Below are 18,289 nucleotides of genomic sequence, written 5' to 3'. Positions count from 1 at the left end.
TTGTGCTTGTCCCCAGAGAGAGAGAGAGAGATGCAGTCTGAGTTTGTGTGACATCACAGAGTCCTAGGCAGAAGGTTCCACACCGGAACTGTGACAGTTGAGGAAGCAGTTGCGGAGGATGTTGTGAAGAGGTGGAGCATCTGGGCCATCTGTGGGGTGCATACCAGACTACATCCACGGCTGATCATGAGGCTTTTCTAAGTTAACATCCCTCTGAACTGAAGGAGGACTGTACAGACTGCCTTCTATATGAGGTTGTGCCTTTTTTTCTCTAAAGATCGCGTTGGGAAGGCTTGCTTTCATAACTGGAAGTTAGAATACCCAGGAGTGCATGTTGCCTGTTTTAAACCGTTGCTGGGTTAAAGCCTCAGCGCCTAGGACTTGCCGATCGAAAGGTCGGCGGTTCGAATCCCTGCGGCGGGGTGCGCTCCCGCTGCTCGGTCCCAGCGCCTGCCAACCTAGCAGTTCGAAAGCACCTCCGGGTGCAAGTAGATAAATAGGGACCGCTTACCAGCGGGAAGGTAAACGGCGTTTCCGTGTGCGGCTCTGGCTCGCCAGAGCAGCGATGTCACGCTGGCCACGTGACCCGGAAGTGTCTCCGGACAGCGCTGGCCCCTGGCCTCTTGAGTGAGATGGGCGCACAACCCCAGAGTCTGTCAAGACTGGCCCGTACGGGCAGGGGTACCTTTACCTTTACCTTTACCTACACTAATGCCTTAGCAAGTGAGCCCTGCATGTTCTAAAGCAGGGTGTCCCAAACTTGGGTCTCCAGCTGTGGTTTTTTTTGTGTGTGTGTGTGTTTTTGGACTACAATTCCCATCATCCCTGACCACTGGTCCTGCTAGCTAGGGATGATAGGAATTGTAGTCCAACAATAGCTAGAGACCCAAGTTAGGGAAAGCCTGTTCTAGAGGGACAAATTTTTCATCTGGACTGCATGAGATGCTGCTTTTTCCTTTCCATTGTGGCTTCGAAGGTTAAAAAAAAAAAGGTAAAGGACCCTTGGATGGCTAAGTCCAGTCAAAGGCGACTACAGGGTTGCAGCACTCATCTCACTTTCAGGCCGAGGGAGCCGGCGTTTGTCCACAGACAGCTTTCCAAGTCGTATGGCCAGCAGGACTAAACTGCTTCTGGTGCAACGGAACACTGTGACGGAAACCAGAGCACACGGAAACACCATTTACCTTCCCACTGCGGCAATACCTATTTATCTACTTGCACTGGTGTGCTTTCAAACTGCTAGGTTGGCAGGAGCTGGGACAGAGCAACGGGAGCTTACCCTGTCGCGGGGATTCGAACCACCGATTTTCTGATCAGCAAGCCCAGGAGGCTCAGTGGTTTAGACCACAACGCCACCTGTGTCCCTAGTTGTGGCTTCTGTCTTGAGGTAGCAAGGGAAGCCTCGCTTATACAGTTTCTGCTCTGTTAACATACAGGACCTAAGGGCCTCCCACAGAAATTCATTTTTTAATTTTTTGCTCAGTATGGATTCGTATGCCTGGATGAACGCAGTTACTTGGGAGTTCTAGGAGCACAGCAAAGGATCACTTTCTAAGACCAGGAAGAATCCAGTTAAATGTGTAGCAAGGTGAGGAATGGCCGCAACTTCTTTTCCAGCAAATTACTAACTTGTCTGTTGTTTCTTCAATACAGTTTGGTGAAATGAAACAGGCCCATCTCTTGCTCTTTGCCTCAGTGGTGGTGATAACATGCTGCATGTAGCCCAGAGATAACATTTCCAGAAATGCTGCGGCCATGGAACCTTTTCCACAAAAAGAAAAGCAAAAAGGGAAGCAGGGTGCGTGTGCTTTAGAATAAGTGCAATGTTTGCTTTCTGAAATGTTTGTGTGTAACTTAAACTGTACTTCTTAGCCTGTTTATAAAATGTAAAAAATATAAATGCTTTTGTTTTAAACAGCAATCAGAAATGTACCCGTTGTTAGAAATGAAACTGCAATCTGCTGGTTTCTAGAAGCACAGTCCTTTGCATGTCTGCTTATAAGTTCCCGTATGTTAAATAGAAATTACTCCCAAGTAAGCGTGCATAGGATTGCAGCCAAAGGTAATTTAGGATTGCCTGCATGCTAGAGTAATTTAGTGCTGTTGAGGCACTGCTTTTCTGTAGCTAGCTGGAAGTGGAATTAAAATGAAGATTCTATACAAGACTATAGCACCATATTATCCAGCAGTCGCTGGGTATGTTATTCAGGTAATGTTCTTTCCTGTTCTTTCCTGTTTTGTTGCTTTCTATTTATCAGAGCTTAAGGGCTTTTTAAAATCAATTTTATATCCTTTCCTTCCTCTTGAAAAGGAGCCCAGGATGGTTCACAGCATAAAAAAGTATAGGGGGGAAATGAATATTAAAACATTTTTCAGAGTTGGAGAATCACAATCACAGAGCCTCCAGCTGTCCCTATTTTTCAGGGACAGTCCTGGATTTACAGAAGCCATCTCGGTTTCTGATTTGATCCTGGAATGTCCCGGTCTTCCTTAAGACATCCTGATTTTCATCAGAGAAATGTTGCAGGGTGTGGAGTTATGCGACCCCCGAGCCAAGGAGATAAGTAACTATACAACCTTTAGAAGACATCTAAAGTCAGCCCTGTATAGGGAAGGTTTTTTAAAATGTTTTATTGTGTTTTTATATGTGTTGGAAGCCACCCAGAATGGCTGGGGCAATGCAGTCCGATGGGCAAGGTATTATTATTATTATTATTATTATTATTATTTATTATTATTATTATTATTATTATTATTATTATATAGGACACCCCTATTTTCATCGGAGAAGTGCTGGAGGGTATGCAATCAGCATGTAAAACAGCGACATATAATATAATAGTGGCTGGTTTACTTTACAAAGGTTAAGGCAAGTCTCCATATGCTGAGAGATACCGTATTTTTCGCCCTATAGGACGCACCGTCCCATAAGGCGCACCTAGTTTTTTTGGGGGGAAATAAAGGGGAAAAAATTATTTTCCCCCCCCAGGCGCGGGCTGGGGCGGGGGAGGCCCGCCCGAGCTTCCCCCGACCCCAGCCCCCAAACAGGCAGCTCTCTGCAAGCTGTGGGAGCCCAGCGCTGGCTCCCGCTGCTTGCTGAGAGGTCCGCGAAGCCTGGACGCGCTGAGCTCAGCGCGCACAGGCTTCAGCACGCAGGCAACTCTCCGCAAGCAGCTCACCATGCGTCTATGGTCTTCTGTATCTCCAGAATACAGAAATGGTCTTCTGCATTTCCAGTTGCCCTTGTTTCAGATCACTCACCAAGTTTGCCGTTGTTCTTCTTAGGCTACAGATGTTAAGTGCAGCCCTTCTCTCAAAAGAAAGGATGAACCCAGGAAATCGGAGGTTATTTCAGGCAGGTATGGTTCTTGCACACCTGAATCCATCACCACACATAAAATACAGGTATATTCTCTGCCAGCTCCATCATATTATTTAAGCGAGGAGCAGGTGGCGCTGTGGTCTAAACCACTGAGCCTCTTGGGCTTGCTGATCAGAAGGTCAGTGGTTTGAATCTGTGCGACGGTGTGAGCTCCTGTTGCTCTGTCCCAGCTCCTGCCAACCTAGCAGTTCAAAAGCACGCCAGTGCAAGTAGATAAATAGGTACCGCTGCGGCGGGAAGGTAAACGGCGCTTCCGTGCGCTCTGGTTTCCGTCACGGTGTTCCGTTGCGCCAGAAGCAGATTAGTCCTGCTGGCCACATGACCCGGAAAGCTGTCTGTGGACAAACGCCGGCTCCCTCGACCTGAAAGCGAGATGAGTGCCGCAACCCCATAGTCGCCTTTGACTGGACTTAGCCATCCAGGGGTCCTTTACCTTTTATTATTTAAGCAATTGTTTAAGCCTTTTGACAGGACACAGAAGCACTGCCCCAGAAGCACCTCTGCAGCACTATCCTCCTTTTTTTCCTGCCTTTTGACCTCTTTCCACACTTTTCAGTTTGTGTTGTTCTATCTTACAGAGTCACCTTTCTGGGTGCTCCCCTGAAGATGTTTTAGACAGCCCCCTTCCTGTGAGAGTTAGCTTCCCCAGACGGAGGGGTGCAGCCTATCTCTCCTCTGTCTGGGAGAAGGCCACTTTTTTTACCCTGGTCGCCACTGCCAGGTGTTTCCATGCCAAGTGCTAAGGGCTCTTTTCTGGAAGAGGGCATTGCCAGAGACTGATACCAGGCACAGTCCTAAGCAATTTCTGCTCATTGAGACAGCCTGGCTTCTCCCGCTGTCTCTGTTTTTAGCCAATGAGTGAAGTCGGAGCTCTGATGGACAAATGAGTTGTTGGACATCTGCAACAGTAAACCCTGGAGTACGAAAGAGCTGTTGTTTTGCCCTCCCCTTCAGTGCATTTTTACAGTGTCTCTTCTTATTTTTCTCCAAGGGATCTCTGTAGTTTGCCCTGTTTTCCGGCAACTAGGATGCATATTTCATTGGGTTTGATCAGATACTCCCAAGGAGTTATTTTCTGTAAGTTCTACTACACAGTAAACGTGGGCGGATGTTAAAAGAATCCCCTCCTCCTCCAAATGTTTGGAAAGAGGTTTAGGAAATTCTCGTGCAGTGTGTGAAATCAAGACCAGGCATTCATGGAGAATTCCCCATATTCTTAACCTGCAATACAATGGTATACATGGCTACTCAGAAGGAAGCCTCTGTGTTTAATGGGGCTTGCTCCCAGGTAAGTGTGTAAAGGATGGCAGCCTAGGCATTGGTTTAGGGTTGGTATTGAGGGACGCGGGTGGCGCTGTGGGTTAAACCACAGAGCCTAGGGCTTGCCGATCAGAAGGTCAGCGGTTCAAATCCCCGCGACGGGGTGAGCTCCCGTTGCTCGGTCCCTGCTCCTGCCAACCTAGCAGTTCGAAAGCACGTCAAAGTGCAAGTAGATAAATAGGTACCACTCTGGCGGGAAGGTAAACGGCGTTTCCTTGTGCTGCTCTGGTTCGCCAGAAGCGGCTTAGTCATGCTGGCCACATGACCTGGAAGCTGTAAGCCAGCTCCCTTAGCCAATAAAGCGAGATGAGCGCCGCAACCCCAGAGTCGGTCACGACTGGACCTAATGGTCAGGAGCCCCTTTACCTTTAACTATTGAGGAAAGCAAGGTTCCTGTGCCTTTAGGAGCTGTGTGGCAGGCAGAAATTAAACAGGTTGTTAGTTGGGAAACACATTAGGGGAAAATTTAATCATCACAGTACAGGTAGCGCCCCCACCCCCAATTAATGTGCATTCAGTAGGTGTGCAGCTGTGTATATGCACATCGCACTGAACCCAGAAGTGACCCAGAAACATCACAAAGGCATCACTGAAACATCACTAAAAGGACATAACCTGGGGCAGGGCAGGAAAGAATGGGGTGTTTGCAGGCTTTTTCAATGGGTTTCAATTATACGCAATTTCACACAGGCACAAGATGCCTCGGAAGGTAACGCAGACGTGGATCTGTCTGTACTCTCTCGTTTTGTGTTTTGTCAGGCCCCAAGAGCTGCCATTTTGTGACTGGTGCCTACAGTACTTCTCAAAATTCCACTTGTGCCCACTGGCCCAAAAACATTGGTGACTCCTGAGCAAAGCTTTAGTTGTATTTCCTGCATTGAAGGGGGTTGGATTAGATGAGCCCTGGGTTGCCTTCCAACTTTGTGAATCCTCAGAATCACTATGTAAGTGCTGAGTATTATTATTAAGGATTTGTGTTTTACTTTTAGTAGCTGGGATTTAAATTAAGGCTCCCCAGGCTGAACATCTGGAGAATGATGAGAGTTCTTTCCCATCATCTGATAGGAAAAATACCTCAATGGCTGACAGAAAACTTACACAAAAGTCACGTGTTCGTTTTATATTTACCATTAGGCTAAAGGTAAAGGTAAAGGTACCCCTGCCCGTACGGGCCAGTCTTGACAGACTCTGGGGTTGTGCGCCCATCTCACTTAAGAGGCCAGGGGCCAGCGCTTTCCGGAGACACTTCCGGGTCACGTGGCCAGCGTGACAAAGCTGCATCTGGCGAGCCAGAGCCACACACGGAAACGCCGTTTACCTTCCCGCTGGTAAGCGGTCCCTATTTATCTACTTGCACCCGGAGGTGCTTTCAAACTGCTAGGTTGGCAGGCGCTGGGACCGAGCAGCGGGAGCGCACCCCGCCGCAGGGATTCGAACCGCCGACCTTTCGATCGGCAAGCCCTAGGCGCTGAGGCTTTAACCCACAGCGCCACCTGTGTCCCTTGCACCATTAGGCTAGTGGCCACTAATTAATGATACGATGTAGACTTGGAACAGCAGAATAAAATGTCACTTCGCTCTGATATGTTGGGACTTGAAGTACCAGAAGGTCCTGGACCTGGGACCAGAGGCATGTTGGGCAGGAATTAAGCATGGCCAAAAAAGGAGAAGTCCAAGAAACCCTATGGAGTACCAAATAAATAATTTTAACAGCCTGATCTGAGTCGAATGAAAGCTTCCACACCATTTTCACTCACAGATCTGAGCAGCAAAGACGCTCAAGTTGTGCCTTGTTCTTTAAAAGAAACTGCTTCATAAACTACTGAGCAGGAGTTTAGTCTAACATGTAGCATTCCCCTGGTGCAAAAGAAGTTGGGGTAAAGGTTTACCTTGCAACAGGGGACTCTGCATTTCTGTGCAGTAATCAGCAAAGAGAAAGAAAAACAGAGAGGCAGGTGCTTTGAGGTTGTTTAACTTTAGCACTGCCGCATGGTAGCGGTTTCTGCCATTTCCAGTATAGAATGTTAAGTGAATAACGCCGTTCTACAGCCTGCAGAAAAACAAGCTTGAAACACAGAAAATGGAAACAACAGAATCAGAGGGTTACGTGAGTGAAGATGAAGACGTAGCCAAGAGACTGTCTACCCTGCCCAGAGGTACCTACATAGATATCTGCATCAGCTGGTATAAATCTCATTTACCTTTTGGTCTCATTGAAGCAATGCCATTATTATTATTATTAGTAGTAGTAGTAGTAGTAGCACACTGGTTGCCCCAGCAACTCTGGGCAGCTTCCAACAAATATAAAAGCATAATAAAGCCAAACATTAAAACTTCCCTCTACAGCTGTACCTTGGAAGCCAAACGCCTTGGCTCCTGAACGATCGAAACCTGGAAGTGAGTGTTCCGGTTTTCGAATGATTTTCGAAAGCTGAACGTCCAGCGTGGCTTCCACAGCTTCTCATTGGCTGCTGGACGCTCCCGCAGCCAATTGGAAGCCGCGTTCTGTTCGAAAACCAAGGTACCACTGTACAAAGTTGTATAGTTATTTATCTCTGTGACATTTGAATTTACTGTGTAGTAGCATCAACAGAAAATAACTTGTAGCGAATACCTGATTTCAGGTAATGCTCCCATGATGGCAGAGTTGCCCATCATGACTGGAGTATCTTCTTCCCCCTTCTTATGTCCCATGAGGAGGTCAGGATAGCAGCCTTTGAGACCTTGTACCATAGGGCCTCCACCTTTCTGTGGAGAGTCCTGTCCGCCAGATCTCACCAACCAAAAGCAAACGATTCCTTTTATATCGATCCAATAGGGGCGACACTTGTCAGTGATGAAGAGTTGGCTGAAATGTCACAGATATCGCAAAGGAAAAGCGGTTCAAACTGTAATACTGAAAATCTAATCCAGAAGTTTCAAAAGCAGATTGAACAGGAAGAGATTCTGAAGGAATATGTGGTGAGTGCTCTACCTGAGTGTTGCTATTTCAGCAGCAATAAGCAGAATTATTTTCCTCCATTCTGCGACAATTGTACCAGTATTGTTACAGTGCAGTCTGTACCCGTGTCTGCTCATGAATTCGGTAGGGGTTGCTTCCCGGTAAGTGTGTACTGATTTAAAGTATCTCTGAAATATTGAGAGAAAAATGTGTTCTGTTTCTGGAAGAAAGTACAGAAAACTCCAGTTTAGATGCTTAGAAATACCATGACAATTCTAATAACATTTAAGGTTTCGTAGACATGAATGCTAGGGACATGGGTGGCACTGTGAGTTAAACCACTGTGCCGCTTCGGCTTGCCAATCGAAAGGTCAGCGGTTCAAGTCCCCGCAACGGGGTGAGCTCCCGTTGCTGTCCCAGCCCCTGCCAACCTAGCAGTTCAAAAGCACGCAGTGCAAGTAGATAAATAGGTACCACTCCGGTGGAAAGGTAAATGGCGTTTCTGTGTGCGCTGCTCTGGTTTCGCCAGAAGCGGCTTCGTCATGCTGGCCACATGCTGGCCACATGTCTGCAGAAGCGGACAAACGCCGGCTCCCTCAGCCTGTAAAGCGAGATGAGCACCACAACCCCAGAGTCGTTCGTGACTGGACTTAATAGTCAGGGGTCCCTTTACCTTTAGACTCGAGTGCTAGCTATGAATCAGATGGATTATCTCTTACAAAAAAGAGGGAAAATGGATTCACTGAATGCACACACATAAAACCCCCACATATATACTCCTACTCATGTCTCTGCAAATGAAGGATGTTGAATTTTGCCTTTCTTTTAGAGCTTAGAGCACATGAAGCCAACGGATGACTGCCAGGTTGCTGCAGCAGCAGAAAACCGGGAAAAGAACAGATACCGAGATATCCTCCCATGTAAGGAATTGTCTCTGTGGCGGTTTAGGGAGAATGCGAGGGAAATGCATGAATGAAGACAAACGTGTAATTTGCTCAATGCCAGCTCAGTTGGTTAGAGAGTGTGGTGGGTTGGTTAGAACTGTTACCTGTGATTTTAAATCTTGGACCTAGGCCTTAAGATTTTCCACTGGACAATTACAATAATTCGATTTCATTCTGATATGAGAAACCAGCTCTATAGCTCACACACAATTTACAGTTCATGTGTATATTATATATCTACTTGCTTTGGGGGGTTTTGTGTGTGTGGCTGTAACTCAGTAGCACTCAACAGGCTAGACTTGTTCTGAACCTGGTCCCTAAGGGATTTAATCGGTGTACAGTGGTGCCTCGCAAGACGAAAAGAATCCGTTCCGCGAGTCTCTTCGTCTTGCGGTTTTTTCGTCTTGCGAAGCAAGCCCATTAGCGGCTTAGCGGATTAGCGCTATTAGCGGCTTAGGGGCTTAGCGGATCAGCTGATAAGCGGCTTAGCGGATCAGCTGATAAGCGGCTTAGCGGATCAGCTGTTAAGCGGCTTAGTGGATCAGCTGTTTAGCGGCTTAGCGGATAAGCAGATAAGCGGCTTAGCGGCTTAGAAAAAGGGGGGAGGGGAAAAAACCCGCAGGAACTTGCAAGACATTTTCGTCTTGCGAAGCAAGCCCATAGGAAATTCGTTTTGCGAAGCACCTCCAAAATGGAAAACCCTTTCGTCTAGCGGGTTTTCCGTCTTGCGAGGCATTCGTCTTGCGGGACACCACTGTACATCCCCAGCCACACAACTAGAGAGATACAGCCTACCAACTTGCAGCTCTTGCTCCAGGCTCTCGTCCTGGATGGTGCTGATTTTCTGGACCCAAACCAGTCTGGCTCCAGCATGGTTTGAAACTGAAATGCCTTCAGTCAATCTGGTGGGTGACCTGCACCAAGAAACTATAGGTAGCGGGTCTCCTTGTTGATTTTCCTAGACCTCCCAGCTGTGTTTTGTATTCGGCCATGATATACTCCGTCTTGGATGGGAATCGGGACACTATTTGCCGTGGTTCCTCTTTGTTTGTTTGTTTAGAAAAAGGTGTACTCTGCCCCTTCAGTATTGCTACTTCCAAGGCAACTATCGAGACCAATGAAACAGATAAAAACAGCACCACACGGGCAAGCTGTAAACAAATAGATACATATGTGGGATATTTTGTTAGAAAGCACCCCATGTCGATATTGTCAGGAGCTCAGCCTACACTTGAGTAGGACCCTGGTAGAGATACATGCCTGACTGGCATGTTCTCTCCCTCCTGGTCAATCATTCGGGAGCTTCAAAAGCTTTCTTCAGCCCGAACATCACAGCGACCAATGCCAACAGACACCGGCACACTTAGGGATCCGCAGAGTTTGCACATCATGTGTAACAGACCTCAGCAACTCAGCATTTTGGCTAATCGACTTTATTTACATATAAGCATACATGGAGCACTGCAACATGGCTCCCTCTCTCTCTAGCATCAGACAGCAAAGAGAAAAAGAACAAAGGACAATAGTCCCACTTCACGGAACACAGTAACACAAACATCCTGTCTCTGTCACTTCCCACTCTGTGGAGTCAAAACATATACCATCATGTGATAGACAACAATCCCATGACTGCAATCATGGAGCAGGAATTCTAACAAATATTTCATGGTGTAGTCTGCAGACTGTAGAGAAGGCTTAGAGGCCTGGAAGGGCTCATCTGTATTCCTTTCTAGACGACAAAACGCGGGTTCCCCTCGGAGAGGCCGAAGGCTACATCAATGCCAGCTACATCCGCGTGCCAGTGGGCAAGGAAGAGTTCTTCTACATCTCCACCCAGGGGCCTCTGCCTTCCACCGTGAACGACTTCTGGCAAATGGTCTGGGAAAACCAATCCAATGTCATTGCCATGATAACAAGAGAAACGGAGCGAGGAACATCCAAATGCCACCGCTACTGGCCTGAGCCCCCCCAGGACACTCTAATGGATCTGAGTCAGTTTCAGCTACGAATGAGTAACTACCAGATCCTAGACTGCTTCATCATTAGAGTGATAGAAGTTACAAAGAAACAGGTATGGCGCCCAGGTTTGCACAAGAAAGAGACTTGTCACAGATGCCAAGCTTGACCTATGCACATAATGAGAATAGTGATTAATAATAATAATAATAATATTTTTTTATTTATACCCTGCCCTCCTCAGCCAAGACCGGGCTCAGGGCAGCTAACAACCAATAATAAAAACAAGTTGATTAAAATACAATTTAAAAGATTAAGATACAACATTAAAACATTAGGCTGCAATTAGGAGGAGAAAGGAAAAAGAAAGAGGGGGAGGGAATCAAACTGATTCTAAGCCAAAGGCCAGGTGGAACAACTCTGTCTTACAGGCTCTGCGGAAAGAGATCAGATCCCACAGGGCCCTGGTCTCATGAGACAGAGCGTTCCACCAGGCCGGAGCCAGTGTTGAGAAGGCCCTGGCTCTGGTTGAGGCTAATCTAACTTCCTTGGGGCCTGGGACCTCTAGGGTATTGCTATATAAGGTCCTCCGTGGGGCATATCAGGAGAGGCGGTCCCGTAGGTACGAGGGTCCTAGGCCGTGATTAAGTTATATTGGTTTGCTGAATTTTTCTTCTCTTCTGTTTGCACGAGGAAAGTGATGGTTGAGCTATGTGCATCATTAGAATAGTGATTAAGCTGAGTTTCTTCGCCCAATTTTTCCTCTGTTCTGTCCAGTGATGCCAAATCAGCACAATTCTCTAGCCTGCCTGCCTGATAATATTGTTTCCAGTCTTGCGCAGGGCAAGGCATTCAATCCTCCCCTTTTGGAGGAAGCATTTTGGAAAATGTGCATTTTGGAACTGTTAACGAGTTGTTTCCTGCTTTGTAAAGCGTTGGCCTAAGTACGTTTCCCTGTTGCCTGTGACCTTGGCTGTTACAATGCTCTTTCAGTGTTCAAGATGCTGGAATATAAGACCTCTCAGAGAGGCATCTAGCAATCGTGTGCCTTCACAGCCGCCTTGTAGGTGGAAAGGGAAGAGGCCAAGACAGTGGTTGACAGCTGGGGGGTGGGGTGGGGACAACATTTATTTTATTTAACAAATTAATTGCAATCAGTGCTTTTTTTTCCTAAAAAAAATGTTTAGGGGTACTCTCATTTTGACTCAAGAAAATCACCATTTTATAGTTCACATCAGGAAAAAATAAATACAGTAAATGTACAAAACTACAAAGATTCACAAAATGTTTAGAGGTATGCGTTGTTACGAAAAGGAGCAATGCAGCAGCGAGCTGCAGCTGGCTGCAAAAGCCAAACAGGATGTTGATGTTTGGGGCTGTACCGTGGGAGCAAAGGGACAGCCTATTCACTGTACTGAGCACCGGATGTTAGCTCAGTGTGTCACCTGATATGTACTGGAAGTACAGGGGTGGAGTTAATTTCTCTCTGCTGTTGTTGTTTGAAGAGTACGGACGTGTTTCTCTGTACTGCTGCATAGACAGAAATAAAGGCATGTAAATACATTTCTGTCTGTCTCTTCCCCCCTCCTGGGGAAAACAGGGAGGAGGGAGAGTGGTGTGTTCTTCTCACGTTTGAGGAGAATCGCCGATAGAGACCCCGCCTGTCTCCTGCCGGGAGTCGCAGACAGGGGAGGTCAACAAGTAATCAGAGCCGGGTGCCTAGACAATGGCACATCCCTCTGACTAGGCTCGAAGATTACAACATGCGTACCCCCAGAAAAAAAGCACTGATTGTAATAAAACTTAAGAGGTTTACAAAAATTAAAAACAGAATACAGTGGTACCTCGGGTTAAGTACTTAATTCATTCCGGAGGTCCGTTCTTAACCTGAAACTGTTCTTAGCCTGAAGCACCACTTTAGCTAATGGGGCCTCCTGCTGCTGCCGTGCCGCCGGAGCACGATTTCTTTTCTTATACTGAAGCAAAGTTCTTAACCTGAAGCACTATTTCTGGGTTAGCAGAGTCTGTAACCTGAAGCGTATTGTAATGGTTATAAGGGGTTACTTGTGTGTAAGTTGCCGTTACTTTCGGCTAGATTGCCTGGCTAACCATGCCTCGGCTGACAGCCCCTTCACTCTGTGGCCGTTCAGTCGCTTGCAGAATCCGTCAGTAGGCGTTTCTTGAACCTCTTCCAGCATAGAAGTTGTTTGACGCCAAGTCTCTGCCTACTCTCCCTGTGCGGAACTCTTCTGCGCAAGGAAGTAGTGGGCAGAGGTGTGCCCGTGCTCTCTCCACTAGTCTCAGGCGAAGAGTCTTGGAGACCCCTCTCCGAATCCTCCATCTCCCTCCCTTCTCTACTGGTGTTGTGCTGAATTCCTTCCCCTCTGCTGGTCCCCTCTCCTGCATCGCTCGGGAGCCTTGCCTCCACCTCTCGCTCCGATGTCAGTTCCCTGACATGTATGTAACCCGAGGTACCACACTATTAAAATTATCAATAAGAGACTGTTAAAAGCAGGGCTTGAATGGGGGTTTTGTGTTGTTTGTAGTGCCAGGGGATGCAGACTTCAGATTCCGACTGAATTGCTTGGTTTCCCGAATTCTGATTTGAGAAGAGGGGAATCTTCCCATGACTAATTGCGTAACGGCTAGTTCTTTGACTCCTTTTCTGCTGCAGACACTTGAGAAGCGGTCCGTGCATCACCTCCAGTTTACATCCTGGCCAGACCACAGCACTCCCACGTCATCAAAAGATCTTGTCAAATTTGTCCGATACATGAGAAAAATCCACCAGTCAGGCCCCATCATCGCTCACTGCAGTGCTGGGATTGGAAGGAGCGGAGTGCTGCTTTGTGTGGATATTCTGTTGAGCTACATCGAAAAAGATATGCCTGTAAGTTCACTAAAATAATCGTTCCATCCTTAGCAAGTATGTTGTGTTGGGATGCTCGCTATGTGCACAGGCAGTGAGAACATAAAGGCGAGGGGAAAGGCTGAGTAGGTTGGTGAGAGTTGTGGTGATCTCGGAATCAAGAGACCCAACTGTGTGGACTCATGGTTTTGTAGAATCACAGAATTGTAGAGTTGGAAGGGACTCTGAGTGTACAGTAATGATCTCTGTCAGGTGAGCAGCCTGATAAGCAGCGAAAGACTCTCCGTCAGTTTTATACAAGTTTATTTAAAAGAAAAACACATTCAGAGCATGGCGTTCTGCCTGCTCTCATTAATCTTATTTGCTCAGTCTGACTCATCGTTCCTCCCCCAACAAGAAGAACGCCAAAATCCCGCCTTTCGTCTCCTTCCCTTCCGTTGCTCTCCGAGCTCTTCTAAACTCCTCGTTTTAAGACTACAGGGCTGGGCTACCTCTTCCTCAGAAGACTCAGCCTCCGACACTGGCTTATCTGCTGGTTGCCTGGCAACGCCTTGACTGACTTCTAACTCTTCCTCCCCTTGGGAGCTAACTGCTTCTTCCCTGGAGAAAAGGGGCCGCAGGCTGCTCTCGCTAAAATCAGACAGACAGTTCTCATCTACAGTCAGTCTCTTCTTCACTCAGCTCAATTTCTGAGGCTGTCTCTTCTGCTGAGCTGGGGGGAGGGCACGTTCCTGACACCGAGAGTCCTCTAGTCCAGCCCCCTGCAATGCAGAAATCTCAGCTAAAGGATCCATGACAGATAGCCATCCAACCTCTGTTTAAAAACCTCCAAGGAACCTCGCCATTTGCCATGAACTCTCCAGGTGGCATCAGGAAGCCAAATGATTATCTCAGCGTTAGCTTCTTCCTAGCTAAAATGCAGGGATAAGAATACTGAGCTGCCTCAGAAAGGTTCCTGCGGGGGCTGCCCCATTATTGTCAGAGGTTTGGCGTGGGCCCTGGCTGCCCTCTCCTACTGGTCCCCAAGGGTGGCAAATAAGTCGGCCTTCTTTATTCCCGCAGTTTGACATCAAGCAGATAGTAATGAATTTGCGGCAACAGCGCTGTGGCATGATTCAAACCAAGGTAAGGAGATTGAGCTCAGTTGTCTCCTTGCACAAACGGCACGGAGTTAAGTGGTTTACTTGTGCAAGAACAATGAGCATCCCTCAAAGCTTGGGAGCAAGAGCTGCCTACTTTTGCTTCCCATTGTGAAGAGGCCTTAGCAATTAATTGTGGTTCAGAAACTAGGCTTCATTTGTGCTGGGGGTTATCCAGGCTGAGCCAAGGAGCCTGTTTTAGTATCATACATTGTTCTCTCCTGAAACCTGCAAAACAAGGGTAACTTCCTCTGTGGAAGGAGTAGCAGGAATTCTTCAGTTTTTAGACACTATTGAAACCCCAGTGCTTCCCCCTTTGGGAGATTAACTGCATCTTATTAGCAGGGAGATGCATTTCTATCATTTTAGAGTCCACTACAGAAAACCCAGAGAACAAATTTTTTCCTTTAAAAATTACATTTGATGGTTCGTTGAACCTTTCCGTATTTGGGTCGTTTTATAAAGTTTGAAAAAGGTGTGTCTTCTGGCCCCTCAGCTGTGCATGCTCTCATGCTTATGTGACCACTTGGATCCTGACCCAAACATTGCAAATCCTCTGAAAAGCCAAATAAATGATGTTGCAATTATGCGTGTGCATGGATTTTTAATTTCCCAAGAGAGCAGGATTTCAATTCCACTGGAATTGGACTTGTGAGTGGATTTTTCAAAACCCGTAACTGGCTCTGTATAGTAATTTTTAGAGAGCAAAAGCAAATGTTCAAAAGGGGAGGGGAGGTCCTGCTTGCTTTATCTTAGCAGAGTTTCCTAAACATGGGTCTCCAGCTGTTTTTTGGACTACAATTCCCACCATCCCTGACCACTGGTCCTGCTAGCTAGGGATGGTGGGAGTTGTAGATCCAAAGCATCTGGAGACCTATGTTTGGGAAACCCTGATTTAGAGCCTTGGATTAGCTCAGGAAATGAAGCCTGTTATTTCTGGTTGTTGTTTCCAGGTAAGTCAGTGCAACGTCAAGTCTATCTGACGTGAGCAGGGGCAAGCTTGCCCATCTCTCTCTGTTTGCCACACTTCTTCAGGGGGAACTACTCCTGATTTGAAGGAAAAACCTAAAACCAAAATACCGTATTTTTCGCTCTATAAGACGCACCAGACCACAAGACGCACCTAGTTTTTGGAGGAGGAAAACAAGAGAAAAAAAATTCTGAATCTCAGAAGCCAGAACAGCAAGAGGGATCGTTGTGCAGTGAAAGCAGCAATCCCTCTTGCTGTTCTGGCTTCTGGGATAGCTGCGCAGCCTGCATTCGCTCCATAAGATGCACACACATTTCCCCTTACTTTTTAGGAGGGAAAAAGTGAGTCTTATAGAGCAAAAAATACGGTAGTACTGTAGCAGCAAGTATTAGCCAAGCGATTGTCCCCACTGAATAGTCTCTCTCTCATCTGCTTGCATTAGGAGAGGGGGCTTCTAATCCATTGCTTTGCAAAGAGAACTATAATTATGAGCGTAATGCAGGTAGAAAAGAAAGTAGACTTTGGCTCAAGGCTATGCCAAGTTTTTGCTGCAACACATTCCTTGAGTCTTTGCAGGCTCAGCGATGAAATGTTTCTGCTCTGGGAAAGAGGGGGGAGACACAGATTGTCCCAGAGCCAGAACATTCACGAGCCTAGCAAGTTTTCTCTGTCTTTCATCCTGTGATGAGGAATATAATTGGCTGTTTCCTTCTTCATGCCCAGGAGCAGTATATGTTTTGCTACGAACTAGCTCTTGAAGTCTTGAAGAACATTCAGAGCACGAATTCCTAGCCAGCGCAATAAGCAAAGCCACGCTGCCGCCACCTGTCTCAGATCCGCCTTGTTACTTGAAACTTTTTCCATCGAGATGGCCATGAGAGGTGCTGTACAAGCGAGGATTTTTTTTTCCTGTTTCAGGGTTTGACAAACATGGATTTCTAAAGCTTTATGCAGGCAAAGTTGACACAGTGGGTGTAGACAAATGTCTGGTAACTAGCCATAAAAAAATCTGCTTGCAACTGAATTCACTTCTACTAGTATTTGTAATGGTTTGGGCTTAATGGCGGCGTGGCACTGTCCCTCGGATGAATGGCAGCTGAAAGAAAGTAGACTTTAAGCCACACAGGACCTTGCTGTCTTCACCCACCTGAAAAAGAGAGGGGGAGGCCTGTGTTTTGAACAGAGGTGGCTCGTTTCCAATGGCTATGCCCCCCATTCCCATTCAAGCTAAAGAAGTATGACTTCTCAAACCCAGGCTTCTTCACGTTATCACTGGTGATAGGACATGACCTTTAAGTAGAAGCCGAAACTCAGAAAGAGTTTTAGCAGTTGCAGGAGCCAATGTTTTTGTCACCAGGACTGTGAAATGACAGGCACCTCATCTTTTTATCCAGTGTGTTTTGATTCAAGAAAAGTAGTGGCTGGCTCACTGGTTTTTAATAACAGAATGGCCATGTATGTATGCATCTAGTACGCTAGACTTCTGAAATTTAGCTGCCCAACTAGAATGGCTTCTGCAGGGAATCTGTGATGCAGCCCTTTGGATAAAACGAGAGGATGCCAGGTTTGCATTGGAGCCATTCATGTTCTTACTCTCCCTGCAAAAACCCATGTCCTGAAATTTCAACACAGTTTCCAAAGGGAGTATGAATTATCATGAAGGAACAAACAGAGTTTTGTACATAACGTAAGTAAGGTGTGCTAAGGAGAATGGTGCAAGTGCCATTTCTGACTGAGCCAGAGTTTCCAAACTTGCAGCCGGTATCTGTAACAGCTGACTGGTCCCCGAGCCAGCAGCAAAAAGCTACAGCTTTTGCCACTCTTCACACATCTCAAGTTACATGGTTTTTTCCCCTACATGCCAAGTCAATCTCTGGGATGGAAATTTTTAATAATCATGAAGCAACCCTCCGAACCTATCTAACTTCTCCATTGCTATAATCTCGTGATAGAAGAAATGAACTCCCTTCATCGCTGTTCATTGGCCATGTTGTTAAGGACTGATGGGAATCCAAAACATTTGGAGGGTACCAGGTTAGTTATCTTAATGCAATCCATGACATCCTTGTGGTGTGCCTTACAATGAAATTACCCATCACAAGAGAAATCTGGGTGATCAACCCTAGGTCTCCCTCCCAACACTGTATGGCTGGGGGCATTTGCCTGGGAGAATTAGCAGGCTCACTCCGCCATTTAAGATCATCCCCCAGCTGTGCTCCAAACTCAGGGGGAAATGGCCTGACTGAGGGCATCTGCTGGGGAGAATTGGTGGGTGCAGGAGAGCCCTTGTCTGCTGATTCTCTCATGCCTGTAGGTTTGGTACCAAACTTTTGCCAAGGTGATGCCTTTCCGGGAGAGATGTTTTGGAAGCAGACTGCCTAGAGAAAGAAGGTCACCTCCTTTTAGAAATAGGCAGTATACACAGTTAAGTGTGGGAATGTTCAGGGAGGCAGGAGAGGCTGGATATATTGTTTATTGTTGCGCTAGCAAGTTCCTTTACTTAGCAGAGTTTCACATCCCCCTTTTAAACACACAGCAGATAGCTGGTTGCAAGCTTCTGTAAGCCTCTCACTATTAGGTTCCTGGTAAGTTCCCTTAATATCCCTCTTAAAAGAATAAAGACATCACAGTCTTATTCATAAGTAAATAAAAAAAGTTTACATACATCAGGCAGAGCACAGTGTGATCCCTGAAGGCAGACTTAGTTACAAAGTATATACATGTGGAGTTATCCTATATGGGGATAATCCCAATGTCTTCTGTTGGCT

The 18,289-nt window shown here is 46.7% G+C and overlaps 1 protein-coding gene across 5 annotated transcripts; it reads left to right on the top strand.

The window, feature by feature from the left end:
• The first annotated feature begins 77 nt into the window (after positions 1-77).
• Positions 78-16,545, top strand: PTPN20 (protein tyrosine phosphatase non-receptor type 20). 5 transcript variants are annotated; one of them, XM_079975381.1, is made up of 10 exons: positions 78-254; positions 1,654-1,798; positions 3,286-3,359; positions 6,752-6,858; positions 7,521-7,663; positions 8,473-8,563; positions 10,321-10,658; positions 13,218-13,433; positions 14,475-14,537; positions 16,245-16,545. In XM_079975381.1, exons 2-10 carry the CDS (start codon positions 1,745-1,747, stop codon positions 16,311-16,313), a joined length of 1,155 nt encoding a protein of 384 aa, XP_079831507.1. In that variant the 5' UTR covers positions 78-254; positions 1,654-1,744; the 3' UTR covers positions 16,314-16,545. The 5 variants fall into 5 exon arrangements, with proteins under 5 accessions (XP_079831507.1, XP_079831508.1, XP_079831509.1 ...); XM_079975382.1 differs by lacking the exon at positions 1,654-1,798 and adding an exon at positions 1,484-1,588; XM_079975383.1 differs by lacking the exons at positions 1,654-1,798; positions 3,286-3,359.
• Positions 16,546-18,289: the final 1,744 nt, after the last annotated feature.

The sequence above is a fragment of the Podarcis cretensis genome (genome assembly GCF_951804945.1).
Source record: "Podarcis cretensis genome assembly, chromosome: 5".
Classification (NCBI taxonomy): Eukaryota; Metazoa; Chordata; class Lepidosauria; order Squamata; family Lacertidae; genus Podarcis; species Podarcis cretensis.
This window is presented reverse-complemented; position numbering and strand designations above follow the sequence as displayed.

What these genes read in the sequence shown, in the direction of transcription:
- PTPN20 (XM_079975381.1), top strand. Translation starts at nt 1,745, where the DNA reads ATGCTGCGGCCATGGAACCTTTTCCACAAAAAGAAAAGCAAAAAGGGA. An exon ending in ATACCGAGATATCCTCCCAT is followed by an intron (nt 8,564 to 10,320) that starts GTAAGGAATTGT and finishes ATTCCTTTCTAG; the next exon opens with ACGACAAAACGCGGGTTCCC. An exon ending in GTGGCATGATTCAAACCAAG is followed by an intron (nt 14,538 to 16,244) that starts GTAAGGAGATTG and finishes CTTCATGCCCAG; the next exon opens with GAGCAGTATATGTTTTGCTA.